The following is a 21,395-nucleotide window of genomic DNA, read 5'->3' as shown; positions in this document are numbered from 1 at the left end:
ATGGGCACCCTGAAGAACAACAGGTAGGCTGACGGCGGGTGGGGGGCAGGAGGGCTTACCGTTGCTCCTCAGGGAAAGTCTCTGAAGGGATCAAACTAGTTAATTTCATTTGTATTTTAAAATTCTTAAAGTAACGATTTTTATAAAAATAAGAGCAATATAGGGAGCCTGGGTGGTTCAGTTGGTTGAGCGACTGCCTTATGGCTCAGGTCATTATCCTGGAGTGCTGGGATATCGAGTCCTGCGTAGGGCTCCCTGCTCAGTGGGGAGCCTGCTTCTCCCTCTGACCCTACCCCTCTCTTGTGCTCTCTCTCCCTCACACTCTCCCTCAAATAAATAAATAAAAATATAAAAAAATAGGAGCAATATATATCCCAAATAAAAGAAAAATAAGAATGAATAAGATTGGTAAATTTAATCATTAGAATCTGTTTTGCTTGTTAATTTTTGTGAGAAATCTTTCCAGCAAAATTAAAGCATTCATGAAAAGTATGTTGAAAATGCTGAAGCAAAATTGGGCAATTTTACTTTTAAAAAGAATTTCTTTTATTAAAAGAAAACAAGATAGTTTATATGTATCTATTTCTAATGATGTATGCTGACAATAAAGACATTAATATTTATGTTCACAATATGCTATTTTACCTTTAAGATGTGGTAGACAAAAGTTTAAGTTTTAATTTTTAATAATTGAAACATCAAAACGCTTCACTGCTAGACATTTTTAGTGGTGTGATTTAAAATTTTAGTCGGAAAAAATATTTGTGAAAAGGAAAAAATAATTAAATAAAAAATAATAAAGTTTTAGTTGGAAACAAGAATAGGGGATTTCTTCCCATTAGCTGTGCCATATGCTCAGATAGCAGTTGGCCTGAAAGTCAAACAAACGTGCTGACTTGTTCCATGGTACACACAGATGAACAAATACTTTTTATGTTTTGATTCGTAAGCTAATCAAATTAAGACAATGATAAATGTTCACATACACATGACAGTGTTTCCTAGCACTCCAAAAAATCAATACCTTGATAAACCCACTGAGCCTGGCTCGTATTTTTAATAAAATCCTCAGACAACTTTTCTGGTTGCCATATCTTGACAACGTCTAGATTCTAGGGGAACAGTTTAATATATTGTGCAGAATGTAACTTCACAATAAATAGCTTTAATAATCAGTTACTTTACATATCCATGTTAACATTTAGCTTAATTAGCTATAAGAGAATCCCAGAAATGTTTTCCAAATTGCTACTGTTAATCCTAATGAATTAACAAAAGTCTAGTAAAAATGTTTTATCTTGGCTCTAATGTGTTTTATGTCCATGTGAACTCAATCAACTCCTTGTGCTCCATAAACAGTATGTGAGAAATAATATGTAGATAGACTCTGGTTTCATCCATTCAAAGAATTAATAAAAAGTACAACTCACCGGAAAGCCACTTTTTCTGAAATCGCTAAATAATCCTCAATATCATTACCATTTCATTATTGCACCTGAATAGCTTCAAGATATACTTGGTGAATAAATAAAACAATTAGAAAAAATTAAGGCATGTTACTGAAATCAAAACAAGTTTTTCTATTGCTCATGTTAACTACACCCAAGACCCAATTTCTGTCAAATAAGTAGTCAACCAACATTCCACATAATAATATTTTGGGAAAATGGAATTTATATGTCTGGCATTGTTTTTAGAGGAGTACTTAAAAGAACTGGATATTGACAAAGTTTAATTTTCCTTTTGAATTCAGGAATACACACACATACACATGCATGTGCACGCACACATGCACGCACACACACACATGCACATGCGCACGCACACACACACGCACACACATGCACGCACACATGCACGCACACGCACACACGCACACATCTACGCACACACACATGTGCACACACACAGGGGAAACTACCTTCCAAATCAACAAAACCCTTTGCAAATAGGAAGAACATCTGCATCTTAGAAAACTCAGGTAAGAATGACAGAAACACTTCATTTGCCTTTAAAATTAATTTTTATTCATTAACCAAAATTTTACATTTGCGAATCAAGATAATAAAGTCACGGTAGTGATCTCAGATTTTGGCTGTAAGATAAGTGAGAGTTGCATGTTAGAGTGGCCTATACAATTTAATTTTCCTTCAAGAGATCAGAAAAGAATCCTAATCCTAACTCTAACCCTAACTATGCTGATAATAACCAAAGGACAAATCTCTACCTAGAATGTTTACCTTCCCTAGGTTTGAAAGTCCTGAAGAGAAAATATTGTCCTGCATGTCCTCTTAAAATTAGGAAACCAGAATGGGTGATTTGCAAAGTCCCTTCCAGTTCCAAGAGGCTATGTGTCTCTCATTTTAGGAACTTTACACTGGAGGGAAGATTGAAGTCAATCTCCCTATTAAACAAATTCTTGTTTACAAGAATCACTTTTGTATCAGCTAATGACAAGAGGAAACAATAAATAAAATGTACCTGTGTTCCTATAGGGTGAATTATTATAAAATTACCAATATTCAAGTTTTTAAACCTACAAAACCAGCATTTTTTAGATAGATCTATTAGAAGGACACAGTTGAGATGAATAAAAAATATACTCCAAGATTTTGCTACCAATTTCATACTACAATCATCACGTTTTCACTGAGGCTTATTCCATGGCAAGCTGTATTGAGTAAAATATACAGTCATACATATGTGGGAGTGGAAGAGGCTGCTTTAGGATAACGGGAATGTAAGTTACCAGGATTTTACTATATAAATTAGTCGTTTATTTTTTCCCCAAAATTTTAAACACTCTTCTAGACTCATTGAGTTGGTCAGATTGTAGATATTTAGAGGAAAACACTTGTCATAGTGAAGTGCCTTTTAGGGATTTTTATTTTATTATGAACAAAAATGTTCATTGGTATCATACTTTCATAGAAATATTAAGATATTAATTTTTATGTGCAAGGTGAAAACATAATTTGGAATATATTTAAATGGTCACAGTGGTTTTTAAGTAAAATGAAATTTCTAAAAATATAAGACTTGAAAATTTCACCTGCATTGAATATCTAATTAATGTTAGCTCTTTAGGGAGTATCAGCTATTCAGGGAATGACCATTAAGTAATGAAAATGACTATTAAGTAATGAAAAGTAAATTTTTTATAGGCACTTGATTCTGTTTTCAAACAAAAATCAAATAAATGTAGGTATTTCAAACTAATCAATATTTAATATGGTCATTTCAACATATATTGATATGGATATATCAAGCATACATACACACAAACATACAAGCATACATGGAGTGTTGTACATACGGGTATATTGTATATAAAATGTAAAATATATAATATCAAGTATATAATATAATCCAAAAATATGTTACTGACTGAATTGTGTCCCCTCAAAATTCATATGTCAAAATCATAACCCCTAGTAACCTCAGAATCTGACTGTATTTGGAGATAGGGTCTCTAGAGAGGTAATTAAATTATGGGAAGTCATTAACGTGGGCCCAATGCAGTATGGCGGTGTCCTTATAAGAAGAGGAAATTTGGACACAGACATACACAAAGGGAAGACCATGTGAAAACTATGGCCATCTACAAACCAAGGAGGGAAACCTCAGGAGAAACCAACCCTGCCAACACCTTTATCTCAGCCTTCTGGCCTCAAGAACTATGAGAAAATAAATTTTTGTATTGTTTAAGCCAGAAAAAAAGAAAGAAAGAAAATTAGGACCCAGATATGTACAGAGGGAAGACGATGTGAAGACATAAGGAGAAAAACAGTCATCTATCTATAAGCCAAGGAGAGAGGACTCAGAAGAAACCAAACCTGCCAACACCTTTATCTCAGACGTCTAGCCTCCAGAACTGTGAGAAAATAAATTTCTGTTGTTGAAGCCACCCAGTCTCTGGTGCTTTGTTATGGCAGCCCAAACTAGTACTACCAGTATACTTGCAAATAAGTGTAATAATATAGTATATAAATATATAAAACAAAACTAATATTTTACAGTTTTTGTAGTTTACATTTATTAGTGATCTTGTTCATCATTGTATACCCCTTGCCCAGCACAATGTCTTACACATAGAAATGCTTAATAAACACGAATACAATAAATTACTTAACTTGTAATGAGGCATTTCTTCCACCCACATTTTGTGTGCTCCAAAGAAAAACATTAAACAACATTGAAACATAGATACATTGGATTAAAGTTGCCTCCCAATTCATAAATAATATGATAGTTTATTCTAAAAGCTTTTATTATTGTTATTCTTTTACCCTATCCAACTACTGTTTCCAAACTGTGTATGTCATTCCATGCCTCTAACAATCCCATGAGTCTATGAATAATGATGAATAATCTCCCAGAGCTTCTTAAAGATGTTTTGATTAAGGTATTTGAAAGGCAGAGTTGAGTCCTAAAATACTCATAATTACACTAAATGTAAATTGTCTAAATACACCTGTAAAAGACAGATATTAACAAAATGGATTTAAAAATATAACCCAACCATATGTTGTCTACAAGAAACTCAGTTCAAATAACAATATAGTCCATTTACAATTGCACCAAAAATAATAAGATACCTAGGAATAAACTTCACCAAGGAGGTGAAAGACCCGTACTCTGAAAATTATAAAACATCAATCAGCGAAAGAAATCAAAGATGACACAAAGAAATGGAAGGATATTAAGTGCTCATGGATTTGGAGAACAAATATTGTTAAAATGTCCATACCACTCAAAGCAATCTACAGATTTAATGCAATCCCTATCAAAACACCAACAGCATTTTTCACAAAACTAGAACAAATAATCCTAAAATTTGTGTGGAAACAAAAAGACCCTGAATAGCCAAAGCAATCTTGAGAAAGAAGAACAAAACTGGAGGTATCATAATCCCAGATTTCAAAAGTATTACAAAGCTCTAGTAACCAAAATATTATGGGACTGGCACAAAAATAGATACATAGATCAATAGAACAGGGAGAGCCCAGAAATAAAGCCACAATTATATTGTCAATTAATCTTTGACAAAGGAAGCAAGAATATCCAATGGGAAAAAGTCTCTTCAGCAAATTGTGTTGGAAAAACTGGACAGCTACATCCAAGAGAATAAAACTAGACCACTTTCTTATATCATACACAAAATAAAGTCAAAATGGATTAAGGACCTAAATGTGAGACCTGAAACCCTAAAAATCCTAGAAGAGAGCATAAGCAGTAATGTCTCTGACATTGGCCATAGCAATTTTTTTCTAGATAAGTCCCCTGAGGCAAGGGAAACAAAAGCAAAAATAAACTATTGGGACTACATCGAAATAAAAAGCTTCTGTACAGCAAAGGAAACAATCAACAAAACTAAAAGACAGCCTATGGAATGAGAGAAGATATTTGTAAATGAAATATCTAAGAAAGAGTTAGTACATTTAACAGCAATTTTTTGAAAAAAAAATTTAAAACAGCTATTGATATATGCAACAACCTGAATGAATCACCAGAGAATTTTGCCGAGTGATAAAAGGCAAAATCTAAAAAGTTGCATATTGTAGAATTCCAATTATATAACATTCTTGAAATGACAAAATTATAGAAAAGGAGAAGAGACTAGTGGTTGCCAGGGGGTTAAGAAGGGTAAGGGGACTGAAGGCAAGTAGATGTGGCTATAAACAACAACAACAACTACAACATGAGGGACCCTTGTGATGGACATATTAGGTATCTTGGCCATATCATTATAGATATCCCAATTATGATACTGTGCTATAGTTTTGCAATTTGTTACCATTGGGGGAAACTGGGTAAAATATACCAGAGATCCCTCTGTATTATTTCTTGCAACATATGAGTCTAATTGTCACAAAATAAAAAACATTTAATTAAGAAATTTTAAAACACAAATACACAAACTTCTCTTCCTCTGAGGTAGAGTATTCTGTAAGATAACTGAACCAGAGCCTTTAATAAATCAATGTCATGAAAAATTTTAAAATGAGGGCAGAGTATTGAAGCTGTTCTAGATTTGAAAAGATAAGAAGTATAGTAACCAAATGCAATGTGAAGATTTTTATTTGACTTTTGTTCACCAACAAAAAAAATTGTAGAAGACAATTGAGGACAACTAGAGATATTTGAATATGAACTTGGTAATAGAGGCTGTTCAGGAATTATTGGTAATTTCATTAGGTATTACAATGGTCATATTTTTTTAATATTCTTATTTTTTAGAGGGGAAATAAAATATTTAAGGGTGAATGTCATGATGCAATTATTTTTCTGCAACTACTTTAAAATGTTCCAGAAAAATAGATGAAATATTATAAGGTGTTCACAGTTCTTAAATTTATGTGATGGATATATGGAGGTTTATTAAACTATTCTCTTATAAAATTTCTCTTGATCCCATTCCTTCACCATGAATAGTTCCATTTCTTTATTACCTTTTTTCAGCAAAATCTTTGAAAGAATGGTCAGTGGTCACTGTCTCTGGTCCCTCTACATCCATTCTCTTTGAAACCATCTCTAACCATTCTCTTCCCCTGCCACTCCTAAAACTTCTTGCATCAAGATCAATTACCTCTATGTCAGCCGGAACCGCCATCTTCCAGTAATTTGCCAAAATGACCAACACAAAGGGAAAGAGGAGAGGTACCCGCTATATGTTCTCTAGACCTTTTAGAAAACATGGAGTTGTTCCTTTGGCCACATACATGCGAATCTATAAGAAAGGTGATATTGTGGACATCAAGGGAATGGGCACTGTTCAAAAAGGAATGCCCCACAAATGTTACCATGGCAAAACTGGAAGAGTCTACAGTGTTACTCAGCATGCTGTTGGCATTGTTGTAAACAAACAAGGGGCAAGATTCTTGCCAAGAGAATTAATGTACGCATTGAGCATATTAAACACTCAAAGAGCCGAGACAGCTTCCTGAAGCGTGTGAAGGAAAATGATCAGAAAAAGAAGGAAGCCAAAGAGAAAGGTACTTGGGTTCAACTGAAGCGCCAGCCTGCCCCACCCAGAGAAGCATACTTTGTGAGAACTAATGGAAAGGAGCCTGAACTGCTGGAACCCATTCCCTATGAATTCATGGCATGATAAATGTAAAGAAAATAAAAGAACTCAAGACTAAAAATGTTTCTCTTAAAAAAAAAAAAGGATCAATTACCTATATAATGCTAATCCAATGGCCAATTTTCAATGCTCATTTGCTTATCTTGAGCTATCAGCAACATTTGACACAGTTGTTTCCCTTCCTTATCCCTGATACACTTCTATTGGTTTCCAGGACACTACTTTCTCTTGCTTTTCCTCCAACCTTTACTAGTTGCTCCCTTTCAGTCTTCTTTGCTTGGTCTTCCTCTTCTTCCTTATCTCTTAATATGGGAGTGCTCCAGTGACCATATCCTGTCTTCTCTATCTCTACTTACTCCCCTGATAATCTCTTCTAGTCTCAGATCCTAATCCATATGTTGAAGAATGCCAAATTTATATTACTATCCCAGACTCTATCTTATCAATTCTATACTTAAAACATATCCAAATTCAAACCCTTTTCATTTCCTCCACCTCTACCACTCTGGTCCAAATCAACATCACCTTGTGCTTGAATTGTTATAATCATTTCCTGTCTTGTGGTTCTGCTTCTGCCCTTGCCCTCTATAATTTACTTTCCACAAAGCAAGCAGTCAGGGAGATCCCATTAAGAAATGAGATCAGATCATCATAGTGTTCTGCCCAAAGTCCCCTAAAAATCACATTTCACTCAGAGAAAAAGCCAAAATTATTACAATGACCCACAGAGCCCTGTATGACCAAGGCCTTGGTACCTCTCATAATCACTCCCTCATTACTGTTTTCCTCATTCACCACTTCAGTCACACTGCCCTCCTAACATGCCCTTCTAGGCGTACCTCTCCCTCATGGCCTTTGTGGAGTTGTTCCATCTGCCTGCAACATTCCAGATACCTGTATGGCCAACAACATCTTCTGTTTCAAGTCTCTCGGATTTTACCTTCTCAGGAGGCCTAACCTGACCACTCTATTTAATATCATATTCTGCCACCATCATCTCAAACACACTCCCACATTTCTGATCTTTACCTAGCTCTACTTTTCCTGTAGCACCTAAGATTTTTTTACCAGTTTTATATCTTATTTATTAATTATATATATCAATATATATTATTATTTATTAATTATACCTTGTTGGCTAGCTCCCCTCAGTAAAATGTAATATCCATAAGGAAAGAAATCTTTGTTCCTACTACTGTACCTAGTCCATAGTAGAACATCTATAAGTATTTACTAAATGAATGAATTTTGATTTTAGTATTACCATTATTATTTGTATGTGCTGAAAAATAAGCAGACCAAATATTATATTTACTAGTTCTACGTGTTTTCCAAGCTCATCAGTCCAATGAATCCATAATGTAAAATAATCCCTTTTATACTTCACATCAAATCTATATTTCTGAGAGTGTCCTATATCTTGCTCATATTAACACTTGATTTCCTATTCTTTCTGCTCAGAGGAACAGAGTCAAACACAAAAATGAAACTCACAACATGTGGAAAGATTACCCTGGGTATCTTAATGCTGGTTATTGCTGCAGTAATCATTGGATTCATTGTTTATTTTGTCACTTATGGTAAGTATTCATTGTGTCTGACTTTCTAATCACACAGAATTATTGATTCTATTATTGGGAAAATTAGGAATTTTGAGAATGGGGGAAGGAAAGAAGTCAGACAACATTATTTAGCAGTGAGAATTTCTTAAGGTTAATAATATTGATTGCAAACTTCTTTAGTAACCTTTGGCTTAGGGTATTCTAAACCCAGGGATTTGGAGTACTCTTTTTTTAATTCCTGGTAAAGATTTGGGTTCTGGGAATACTTTGATGAATAAACCATAGTTCCTACCTTTGCTGAACTTGTAACTTTTTGAAGAGATAATCAATAAGTTAACAAACAAATATAAAAGCCCAGAATATGGGATTCTAAGCTAAGATTTTTTGTTTCAAAGCCTATAAGTTTTTCTTCATGTAATGTTTTCTTCTAATAAAATTCTTCCTAAAAGCTAGAATATTTCCTACTATTGAAGGATGAAATCTAAAAGGTCAGTACAAAATACAAATTTTGTTTATATTTTGCATAAAATACAAAAAAATTATGGGTTCCTCAAGATCAATCTTTCTTATAAACAGCACTTTGTGCCAAATTTGCTGTGTGCTGTTCTTGTCACTTACTTTAACCCACTATTTTCTAACCTTTTCAAGAATGAGGGCCTTTTTATAGCAAAAAACTATTTCTACATTCTCATAAGAGAATAATTACTTTGTTGAATAAGAAAATAAAATTCTAATATATTTAAGAACTCATTCTTAGAATTACTCATAATAATACCTATTTCCCAGAAATTACAAACTTTCGCAACTTAAAAACTTCTTAAAAAGAAAAAATCCCAAATTAAATACTTCTGCATCAGAATAAGTAAGTTTTGTTAATAATGAAGTTTTCTCAAGTCATAGTAAACCTGTGGGAACAAGACTAGACCCTCCTGAGACTGTGTAAAGTATTTGATAGGGCTTATCTTTATAAAAGTCATTGGTTTTTCACCTTAAGGCTACATACCTGATGTCACAATATCTTGTATGAACTAAAACATTAAATCAGAAAGACACTTTTAAGAAGTCTACATATTTGTCACTAAATAAACCAAATCTCAATCTGATAAACCAAATATTATGCCTTTTATCCCAATGCTTTGGCATCATATAGAGGCAACCTTATGATAGTCCTCCTTTGAATGAAGCTTTCAGTACCATTTGAAGATATTCTAGTTCACTATGCCAGACTCCAAACCTGAGAGCAGTGAGCCATCTCCTCATGATAATTACCCTGTCACATATTTATTATTTAAATAAAGAGGCCAGAAAAACCAAAGCACTGTACAAATATTCACTCCTGGATACCTACCTTTTTTTGCTTCACATGACTCTATATAATGATAATGTTCTGTTTTCTATTTGGTTAACTTTTTAAGAGACAGATAAATAGGTAGAAAATAGATCAATAAGAAGGAAGGAAGAGGGAGAGAGAGAGAAAGAAGAAAGAAAGAGAAAGAAAGAAAGAAAAAGAAAGAAAGAAAGAAAGAAAGAAAGAAAGAAAGAAAGAAAGAAAGAAAGAAAGAAGAAAGAAAGAAAGAAAGAAAGAAAGAAAGAAAGAAAGAAAGAAAGAAAGAAAGAAAGAAAGAAAGAAAGAAAGAAAGAAAGGAAGGAAGGAAGGAAGGAAGGAAGGAAGGAAGGAAGGAAGGAAGAGAAAGAAAGAGAGAAAGAAAAAGAAAGAAAGAATAAAGAAAAGGGGTATCTGAAACTACCCAGATTCAATTCAACAAGCATTCACTGGGCATTACTACTATGTATTTAATGGCAGTTAGTAGGCCAGGTGCCATAATGGAGGAATAGCAGTAATGGAGGAAAGTTTCTAGAGCATCACACTAGTCTTTTGCTAAAAGTGCTCAGAATTACAGCACAGTCATCACATTTTTCCTATAAATGACCAAAAAGTATTTTCTACTTTGGTGGGCCCTTATAGTCTCTATTACAACTACTTGAGTCTATTGTGAAAAAACTACCAAAAAATACTTGAAACAAATTTGTTAGGCAGGAAACCCAGAGGTGTTCAGAAGGTCCAGAAGTAAATGTCTGCTCATTCTAAAACCATGGCTTTGCAGGAAGAAAAATAGACACCCCCTGACCCAGGAAACATTTACCGAGAACCTTCCATTTCTGCCCTTTCTGCTTCCTTCTCTGGGTTTCTTCCTTAGGTGAAATTATGTAGAGAAATCACATCTGCATCTTGAGAATGTTCCTCTAATGGCTTCAGTACAGACCCCCAACCTGCTACGACCACAGCCACAGACAGAAGGGCCTTGAAATGGTAGAAAGTCCACCTTTCTGGGTCCTTTGTCTCAGGAGAGATTCAGAAGCAATAAGCTCCTACAGGGGAGGCCAAACTTTGAGTCTCTCCTTCCTTGTCTTCAGGGAACTTCCCTTCCCACAGATGCCAAAAAATTCTGCTGTAGCATGGATAATATAGGCTGCACTGGCTCTGCCCCCACCAAATCCGTGTAAAACAGACCCTGTTACCTCCCCTTGAACTAAAGGTTGAACTCAACTCTCTGAAATATACTCCAGGGACTTCATTCTTAACCCTGGCCTTACCTTAGGATCACCAGGAGTACTTAAATAAAACATTGATGTTCCCGCCCAGAACAGACTCTGTGGGAAAGGGCACATGTGATGAGAGGTCTTAAAACTCCACATGTGGGGGCACCTGTGTGGCTCAGTCCTCGAGAGTCTGCCTTCGGCTCAGGTCATGATCCCAGGGTCCTGGGATCAAGCCCCACATCATCGAGCTCCCTGCTCGGCAGGAAGCCTCCTTCTCCCTCTCCTACTCCCCCTGCTTGTGCTCCTGCTCTTGCTATCTCTGTGTCAAATAAATAAATAAAATCTTAAAAAAAAACCTTCACATGTGATCCTAATTGGAAACCCATGCTGAGAGCCACTTATTGAAGCCTTGTTTCTCAAGCTTTTAATGTGCATAAAAATCACTTGGATGGATGTTAACTAGACTTACTGTGATGATCATTTCATAATACATACATACATCAAATCATTGTGTTGTACATCTGAAATTAATATACTGTTATATGTCAATTACATCTCAATTTTTTAAAAAATCACTTGAAATTTCTTTTTTAATTTAATAAAAAATATAAAGAGGAGAATCAGTCAGGACATAGTCCTCCTTGGAGCTCTTAATCTTAGCTGAGTGTATTCCGGATCATTTGAAAAGTATGACTCTTCCAGGAAGGAAAAAAACAATGAAAATAACACTTAGAAGAAATCCTAGATCATAAATGTCTTTTGTTGCTCAAGGTCTAAGTTACATTTGAAGGAGAGGAGCTAATTTTTTATTATGATAGTCTGTGAGTTCCTCTGAATGCCAACAAAACTCGATTTACCACTATACCTTCTTTTTTAAAAAGTTTTTATTTAAATTCCAGTTAGTTAACATACAATGTTTTAACTTTTGTGCTCATCACAAATGCATTCCTTAATCCCCATCTATTTAACCCATCCCCCCACCACCTCCCCTCTGGTAACCATCAGTTCTCTATAGTTAAGAGTCTGTTTCTTGGTTTGCTTCTCTCTCTTTTTTCCTTTATTCATTTATTTTCTTTCCTAATTTGTATCCTCAATTTTACTGAACTTGGTTAGTTCTAACAATTTTTTGCTGGGATCTATAGGATTTTCTCTATATAAGATCACATCACCTGCAAATAAATGACAATTTCACTTCTTCCTTTCCAATTTGGATGCCTTTTATTTCTTTCTCTTACCTTATTGCTCTGGCTGTGACTTCTAATACTATGTTGAATAGGAGTGATGAGAGTGGGCATCCTTGTCTTATTCCTGACCTTAGAAGAAAAGCTTTTAATCTTTCACCATTAGGTATGATGTTGGCTATGATTTGTCATATATGGCTTTTATTATATTGAGATATGTTTCTTCTAAAACTTATGTGTTGAATGTTTTTAAGACATGAAAGAACTTTGTATTTTGTCAAATGCTTTTTCTGCATCTATCAGAGTATATGGTTATTTTTTTTCTATTCATGCAGTGTATTTATTTATTTGTGTATATTGAACTATCCTAGCAGCCCAAGGATAAATTCCACTTGGTCTTGGTGTATGATCTTTTCAATGTGTTGTTAAATTCAGTTTGCTAGGGGGTGCCTGGGTGGCTCAGTCATTAAGCATCTACCTTCGGCTCAGGTCATGATCCCAGGGTCCTGGGATTGAGCCCCACATCGGGCTCTCTGCTCCGCAGGAAGCCTGCTTCTCCCTCTCCCACTCCCCCTGCTTGTGTTCCCTCTCTCACTGTGTCTCTCTCTGTCAAATAAATAAAATCTTTAAAAAAATATTCAGTTTGCTAGTATTTTGTTGAGGATTTTTGCACCTATATTAATCAGGGATATTGGTCTGTAGTCTCCTTTTCATGTAGTGTCCTTACCTGGCTTTGGTATCAGAATAACATTGGCTTCACAAAATGAATTTGAAAGTATTCCTTTTCAAATTTTTGGAAAAGTTTGAGCTCTCAACCTCTCCCTCTCTCTTTCTCTTTCTCCCTCTCCCTCCTTCCCTCTAAACAAATTTGTTAGGCACTCCCTCTCATTGTGCCCTCCTAGTCTCTAGAATGGAGAGATACAACAGGATCTGAGAAAAGTTGCAAGAAAAAATTTAATTTCTGCTGTATTTGATGTATTAAAATAGTACAGTCTAGCTTAACACTCAACTTTTCCTTTGCTTTACTTTTATACATTTTTAGATTAATTTTTTAATTTTGTTTACTTAATTTGTAGTACTTACAAGTCATGACTCATTTTACTTTCTCTTTTATTCATTTTCACTTTCTAGGTGTTTTATAAATGATAAAACCTAGGACTCCACTGATTTTCCTAAATGTAATCTGTGATGATCACAAAAACTAAGATAATTACCTATGCTTTAATATAATTTCTCATAGTAACATATCTGTCTTCAGATGGCCGAAATTTGAAAGCTGGCACATTAAAATTTTACATTAAAAATTCTGAATACACCTTTGGGTAGTGTTATAATTTAATAAGCATTGCTCTGTTGAAGTTATTTTAACAATCACTAGGAATCGAGACGATTGAAATGTTTTTATCAGAATTTATAGTTCACTGCAACTTTATCAGAATATTATATTTCACATGATCATCTTAAGAATGAAAATAATTACAAAATGAATGAAGTGAGAACTATTTTTTCTTTTCTCTCCTTTCCAGAGAAGACACCTTTCTACCATCACATCAGCTTTAAAGTCAATAACATTGACTATGACAGCAAGTTTGAAAAACCATATTCACAAGAATATATGGACCTAAATAAAAAGATAGTGTCTTTGGTAAGTTGAAATTTCTTTTTGTGCATTGCCCTTTTAAATGTTATGTTCCTAGATGTGCCAGAAATCTAACAATCATCTTTTAAGTTGGAAATGATTGATAATTTCACACTATTTTTTACACTACCTTAGTTCTAGATTAAGATAGTCAGCCCTTTCAGAAAGTCGGTTAGAAAATGTGTACAGGAAAAAAAAATGTAAGAGGGACAGATTTAGAGAACACCTGAGAAATGCCTGACACATGAGAGACTGTCCATGAATATTTCTAATGTATTAATATATTAAATGTATAAAATATATCCTACCTCCAGGATACCTGACCAAAGTCATGCTGTTTCTGTTCTTAAACTAAGGAGTCCTTCAAGGAAGAAGAATGTCCAATGTAGAAGAGAACATATAGCCCAAAATAAAGATCTTGTATCTCCTCAGTATGGAGTAAAATTTTTAAATGTCTACTTAAGAGTGTGCTTTAAAAGAAACAACAAATGTTGGAGAGTTTCTGGAGAAAGGGGAACCCTCTTACACTGTTGGTGGGAATGCAAATGCAGCCACTTTGGAAAACAGTGTGGAGTTGCCTCAAAAAATTGAAAATAGAGCTACCCTATGACCCAGGAATTGCACTCCTGGGTATTTATGCCAAAAACACAGATGTAGTGAAAAGAAGGGCCATATGCACCCCAATGTTCATAGCAGCAATGTCCACAATAGCCAAACTGTGGAAAGAGCCAAAATGCCCTTCAACAGATGAATAGATAAAGAAGATGTGGTCCATTTATACAATGGAATATTACTCAGCCATCAGACAGGATGAATACCCAACTTTTCCATCAACATGGATGGGACTGGAGGAGATTATGCGAAGTGAAATAAGTCAAGCAGAGAAAGTCAATTATCTTATGGTTTCACTTATTTGCAGAACATAAAGAATAGCATGGAAGACATTAGGAGAAGGAAGGGAAAAATGAAGGGGGGGAATCAGAGGGGGAGATGAACCATGAGAGACTATGGACTCTGAGAAACAAACTGAGGGTTTTAGAGGGGAGGGGGGTGGGGGGATGGGTTAGCCCAGTGATGGGTATTAAGGAGGGCACGTACTGCATGGAGCACTGGGTGTTATATGAAAATGATCAATCGTGGATCACTACATCAAAAACTAATGATGTATTGTATGGTGCCTAACATAACATAATAAAATAAAATTTTTTTAAAAAGTGTGTTTTAAGTTAACCTTTAGCAGACTAAAAACCTAATGAAAATCTTGACTAGCCCCTTGAACATAAGCTTCCTTTATCATAGATACACTCTAATTAGCTCAAGTAATTCAGAGAAAGACAATTGTCATATGATCTCACTGAGATGTGGAATTTAAGAAACAAAACAGAAGATCATAGGGAAAGAAAGGAAAAAATAAAACAAAATGAAACAAGAGGAGACAAACCATAAGAGACTCTTATTCATAGGAAACAAACTGAGGGTTGTTGGAGAGGAGAGGGGTGGGGGGATAGGATAACTGGGTGATGGACATTAAGGAGGGCATGTGATGTAATGAACCCTGGGTATTATAGAAGGCTGATGAATCACAGGCCTATACCTCTGAAACCAATAATACATTTATGTTGATGATTGACTCTAAAAAGAAGAAAGAAACTAGATAAAGAGAGATGCAACTTTCCTAGGAATGGCAGTTTTTTAACTACAGAGGAATATTTTTATGTTTTAGATATGTAGTTTTCTAGTGGGCAACTCAAGAAGAAAACTCTATGTCATTTCTTATTTTTTGTAGCTCTCCAGCAGATATGATGCTCAATTACAGTGAAACGAAATTCTAAAAATTCAAGTGAGGTGGTAGCTTAACAATAATAAATAGCTTTATTAATGGTCAGTACTGGCCTTATGTACTACTTTCTTTAATCTTCACAACATTCCTATTTTCCATAGGAGGAAACTGAGGCACTAAAAGGTTAACTTACTCAAGGTCACACTGAAAGTATGCTTCCACCTTCTTTATGATTTTTGTCCTATAATTAAAGAGCATGCAAATATAAAATCTTGAGCATGTTTCAGATTACATCGATTTCACATGGCCAAATATTCAAAAATGTTTAAACAAACTCTGTGGTTTTCACATATAATGCACTGATTCATAGATGACCAAAATGATATCTAATATGTGTATGGTGCCAAAATTACCCATACAAAACAGGACAGTTAAGCCCAAACATCAAACTATTTACCACAGTGTCCAAGAGCAAGAGACATCTTTGATCACTACATAACCAGGGTATCTGTCAAATAAATTTTCCACTGAGTTAATCTGAACCTGGTAGAGGCATATGCACCTTTATGCATATTCTCTATTTGGGGCAGTCTTTCAAATGACAGGTTATCTATAGAATTCATCAGGATTAGAAATATATAATTTTTAAAAGGTAATAAAATGAAGGATAACATTCAGGACTCCTGTTCCATCTAATATAGGTTAACAATATTTTAGCTTGAGTAAAAACTGTGTTAGTGTTCATTCAGTCTTAGGACCCTCAAAACATATTCAGAAAACTAAAGCACTAGCAGTGGTCCCAAATTCTATATTACTATACTCTCTAATCTAGGCTATTTTTTTATTTTTTTAAGATCTTATTTATTTATTAGAGAGAGAGAGCACAAGTAGGTGGAGCAGTAGGCAGAGGGAGAGGGAGAAGCGGGCTCCCCGCTGAGCAGAGAGCCCAATGTGGTGCTTGATCCAGGACTCCAGGATCATGACCTGAGCCAAAGGCAGACACTTAACCAACTGAGCCACCCAGGCATCCCTAATCTAGGCTATTTTTAAAACAAAAAAATATCTGATGTATTAAATGGAAATCATTGTACATCAAGTTTTCAGCCATGAAGAAATTAAGAAGATGCAAGGTTTATCAAAAAATGTAATCAACATTACAGAGTTGTTATTCATATTTCAAATGATATAATGATAACTAACAACATTACTGATGTGCTAGTTTTCTTTTCTACGGTTGGAAAACAAGAATAGAAAAAATAAATACTAGATATTTTGGATTGTCTGTAGTCATGAGGGGAGGGTGGTTACTGTAAAATGGCAGAAAGAACCATAGACCCAGATGCTCCACATCTGATAGGATCTAACTAGCAAATATGCTATCTCTTTTGCATCCACTTTTGGGGTATCTGTCACGTGAAGGTAGTATTTTCCTGTCTCTATAACAACACATCATCTTATAATCCTTTGTCACACATTTAACAGTATAATTTAACAATATAACATCATCAATAAAATGTTTTCCTATATATTTGTGAACTGATTCGAAAGAGAGAATTTTAAATATGTGGATGGTTTGTATAATTAATTAAAAATGAATATGTTAAACAATACTGAACTGTTACTATGCTAAAATTTGTTAAATTAGAAACCAGAAATTCCTCAGAAAAGTGGCTCCAATTACTTTCTGGAAATTTTTTCTTCTCCTTGTGATATAGTTATTTTTGTTGATCTTCAGAAAATCTAATCTAGTCTGAAATTTTTCATAGACAATTCCTTGTATATAGCCATACACTTAGGCTTTGATCAAGTTCCTCTATTTATTAAAAACATGTATTGATTTGTACTTTTGAGCCTCCTGTATTTGATAAGTATTGTGATGACCAATTTCTCACCCATAAAGGTGATTTTAGCATCATAAATGATCATGATTTTGTGGTTAGTAAGTTCATCCTTGGGTTCATCATTCTCAAGATCTTCCCGTCAACACAGTCCAGAACCTCTCTCCACCTGCTTGTCAAACTGGTGACTTGGCAAGAATTTTGTACATTTTTGTTCAAAGAGAAAGAAGGGAGAGGGAGTGTCAAGTGAAGAATCTGAGAAAAGTAAAAAAAAAAAAAAAAATAAGCTTACCTGGTATGAAAGAGAAAGATTTAAAGTTTGTAGTATGTGTGTCTTTGACTTCCATTTGAATTTCCAATCTTGTCTTTCCTTATTTCTGGGAAAATAATTAGTTCTGAATCCTATGTGGGTTTCTGAAATTTCCCATTTGATTTTGAGTCAAATATCTGACAACCTTTTCCTATAGAGACTGAGCTTCTTGAAAATAGGAATTGCACGAGTGTTACTGGAACAATTTCCATAACTTCACCTTACAGCTCCTTGGAAGACCCTCAGCCTAAAGTTACTATTCATTTTGAGGATGGCAGACTTTGGGATTATTTAAGGTGTGTGTGATCTTTTGAGCTGTTGTGAGGTTTGGGAAGATGAAGATAATAAAAAGAGAGATGAAGAATTAAGAATGTTAGAACAAACTACAAATAGATGGTCTTTGGAAAGAAGCACAAAAACTAAGAGCATTGCAAGTTGTTACATTTTGATTTGGAGACGGTGCCATATCAGGTATCTGAGTTCATACTGAAGCCTATTTTAAAAAGAATTTAGCAGTCATTTGTCGTCCTCAGTCTAGTCTCCCCAGTTTCCATTCATTATAGTGCCATTCCCCCACTCACCTAGTCATTATATTTTTTATTATGTTATGTTAATCACCATACATTACATCATGTTTTTTTAATAATTTTTATTGTTATGTTAATCACCATACATTACATCATTAGTTTTTGTTGTAGTGTTCCATGATTCACTGTTTGCATATAACACCCAGTGCTCCATTCAGTATGTTCCCTCTTTAATACCCATCACCAGGCTAACCCATCCCCCCACCCCCTCCCCTCTAGAACCCTCAGTTTGTTTCTCAGAGTCCGTACTCTCTCATGGTTCATCTCCCCCTCTGATTTCTCCCCCTTCATTTTTCCCTTCCTGCTATCTTCTTCTTTTTTTTTTTAACACATAATGTATTATTTGAGGTACAGGTCTGTGATTCAACAATAGTCATTATATCTTAAAGTCAATTTCCACAATTTCCATTATCTAATCATTCAATACATTTTAATAATTATTCTTTTAAAGTGGTCCAGCCTGACTTCCAAGGCAAGATTGCTGATTCCTCATTCTCTCCTCAAATCTCACTGAAATGATGGAAGGAAAATGAAAACAACTCAATGTGTCATACAATGACAGAAATGTTCCCATCAATACACTAAGTGTATTTGGTTTCCTAGGAAGTTTTTGCCCCCCCTTTTAAGGTTTTATCCATATGGAAGTAAGTTTAGTTTAAGGTAGGAGCCCAGACTTATTTTCTTTCTGGTGTAGATAGCCAGTTGAGCTGATACTACTTATTAAATAATCCAGCCTTTCCCAATGATTAAAATGCCATCCTTGTTATATCCTAAATGTCCATATATTCTAGGATATATTTTTGGATTCCATTATTGGGTTCCACATTAATGGGATAGTATTTCCTTCCCATAGCTTCATCTCCAACAGTCTTTCATCCCTTTATTTACAAGTAGGGATGTTCTAAATAATAGATAACGAGGTTTTGATTTTGAAAGCAACCTGATAGGTTAATGACAAAATTTTCCCTATTCCCATCAATTGTAACAAGTAGTATACTTGATTTTATTTCCCCAGTTTCCTTTAAGTAAATTATCTATTTTACTTTTTTGCTTTCTTTTCCTTATTTGTGACTGGTTTAAATTGTTTTTCATTGTATTTTTTTCTTCTTGGAAATTTCAATATATTTAGTTAATAGTTAAATTATTTTTCCTGGAACTCAAATTTGGATGCATATATTTTTCCACTAGTATTACAGAAATTATTAGCCCCATCAAGTGTTATTTCTCTTACCTAAGCCCAATCTTAGAAGAGGCTTTTAACTACTTTCACTTCTGTCCTCTCCTCCCTTCCTATTCTTTACTCTTGAAAAGGCTTTTAACACTTCTATTTCCCCTCCCCCTATTTCTGGTGATTAGGTTTTGCTGAGATAGTATCTGAGGCTCTAAACTATTATTAGGCTGTTTCTTAAAGTACGTTGCTTCCACTGCAAGCATTGAAATTATACACTCATTGCACTGAACACACACCCTCCTCAGGTTTCATTGTTCACCACTATTCCCTCTCTTCATCTTTCCTTCTACTGAGATCTCATTTCTGATTTTTATCTTGCTTTACTAGAGTCCTTTGTCATGTTTTTTCTTAGTTGGGATATGTGAATGATGATCTTTAATTCAGAACCATTTTCTCTCACTGTTTATTATTTTTTTCCTCTATCTCTTTCTTTTTCTCTTCTCAAACCTCTATGTACTCAATGATATTAAGGATTTATTTAATTCCTGGGATGCAGGTAGTAGTAAAATAAAACCAGTTTAGCTATTTAATGATAACTGGTGAAGCTGAATGATGGGTACATGGGGTTCATTATACACTTTCATTTGTTATTGTGTATGTTTGGAGTTCTCCACAATGAAAAATTAAGTTTTTTAAAAATAAAACATTAGTCATTATTCATTTTACTTTTTAACAGCTAAATGAAACATTTCATGGATCCAAACTGAGAAGACAGTATGTCAAATCACATGTTGTCCTAGTAAGGTATGTAAAATAGCCCAAGAGGCACAGAGCAGAAAATTCTGTCCTTCACCTTCATGCCTCATCTTCACTTGGTATAAATTGAAAGGGTGAAATAAATCTTACCTTGAGGCTTCAAAACCACTAGCATTTTCAAATGTGAAAAAAGGTATTAAAGATCTTTTGGAAAATTATTTAACTGGAACCAAGAATTCTGACTGATTATGAGTTTCAGGTAAAGGTCGCATGGGTTTGTTTTCTATTTGAAGGCACAAAGTCAAAAAGCAAATCTAAAGCCAGGAGATGATTTCAGTATAAGAAAAGAATGGATAAGATAAGAGAGGACAGAATGTCTGACCTAGTATGGGCAAATTAATTTGGCTATCTAGTCAAATCAAGCTTAGAGTTGTGAATTAAATGTAAAAGCTGGGGGGTGCGCCTCGGTGGTTCAGTCGGCTAAGTGTCTGCCTTTGGCTCAGGTCATGATCCCGGGGTCCTGGGATCGAGCCCTGCATCGGGCTCCCTGCTCAGTGAGGAGTCTGCTTCTCCCTCTGCCCCTCCTCTCCCCCTGCTCGTGCTCTCTCGCTCTCTCTCTCAAATAAATAAAATCTAAAAAATTTTAAAAAATAAAAGTTGGGAAATGTCATATAAAACACATAATGCTCAGAATGTGTTGAAAAATAAAAAGATCTGACAACACAGGGGCCACATCCCCACGTGGCAACAGTGCACTGAAACCAGTGACAGTTCCTAATGTTTCCATGATGCGTGTATATATATATTTGCACCCAACAGCTTCACTCTTCTCCTTTGCCTTCCTGACTCCTCTAGGAATCCCATTCTACAGCCACTGTCTAGCAGCAAAGATATTTATCCAAACACTGGTGAGGCACAGATAATCTGCAACAGATATGAAAAA

The 21,395-nt window shown here is 34.8% G+C and overlaps 1 protein-coding gene across 1 annotated transcript in view; it reads left to right on the top strand.

The window, feature by feature from the left end:
* The window catches only part of LOC113925577 (transmembrane protease serine 11C-like), a 59,789-nt gene continuing 38,394 nt past the window's right edge, over positions 1 to 21,395 (top strand). Inside the window, exons 1-4 of the mRNA XM_027600112.1 lie at positions 1 to 23; positions 8,549 to 8,667; positions 13,898 to 14,016; positions 20,433 to 20,500. Of these exons, the coding sequence (XP_027455913.1) occupies positions 1 to 23; positions 8,549 to 8,667; positions 13,898 to 14,016; positions 20,433 to 20,500 (329 nt within the window). The remainder of the gene's footprint in view (positions 24 to 8,548; positions 8,668 to 13,897; positions 14,017 to 20,432; positions 20,501 to 21,395) is intronic.

The sequence above is a fragment of the Zalophus californianus genome, chromosome 2 (genome assembly GCF_009762305.2).
Source record: "Zalophus californianus isolate mZalCal1 chromosome 2, mZalCal1.pri.v2, whole genome shotgun sequence".
Taxonomy (NCBI): Eukaryota; Metazoa; Chordata; class Mammalia; order Carnivora; family Otariidae; genus Zalophus; species Zalophus californianus.
This window is presented reverse-complemented; position numbering and strand designations above follow the sequence as displayed.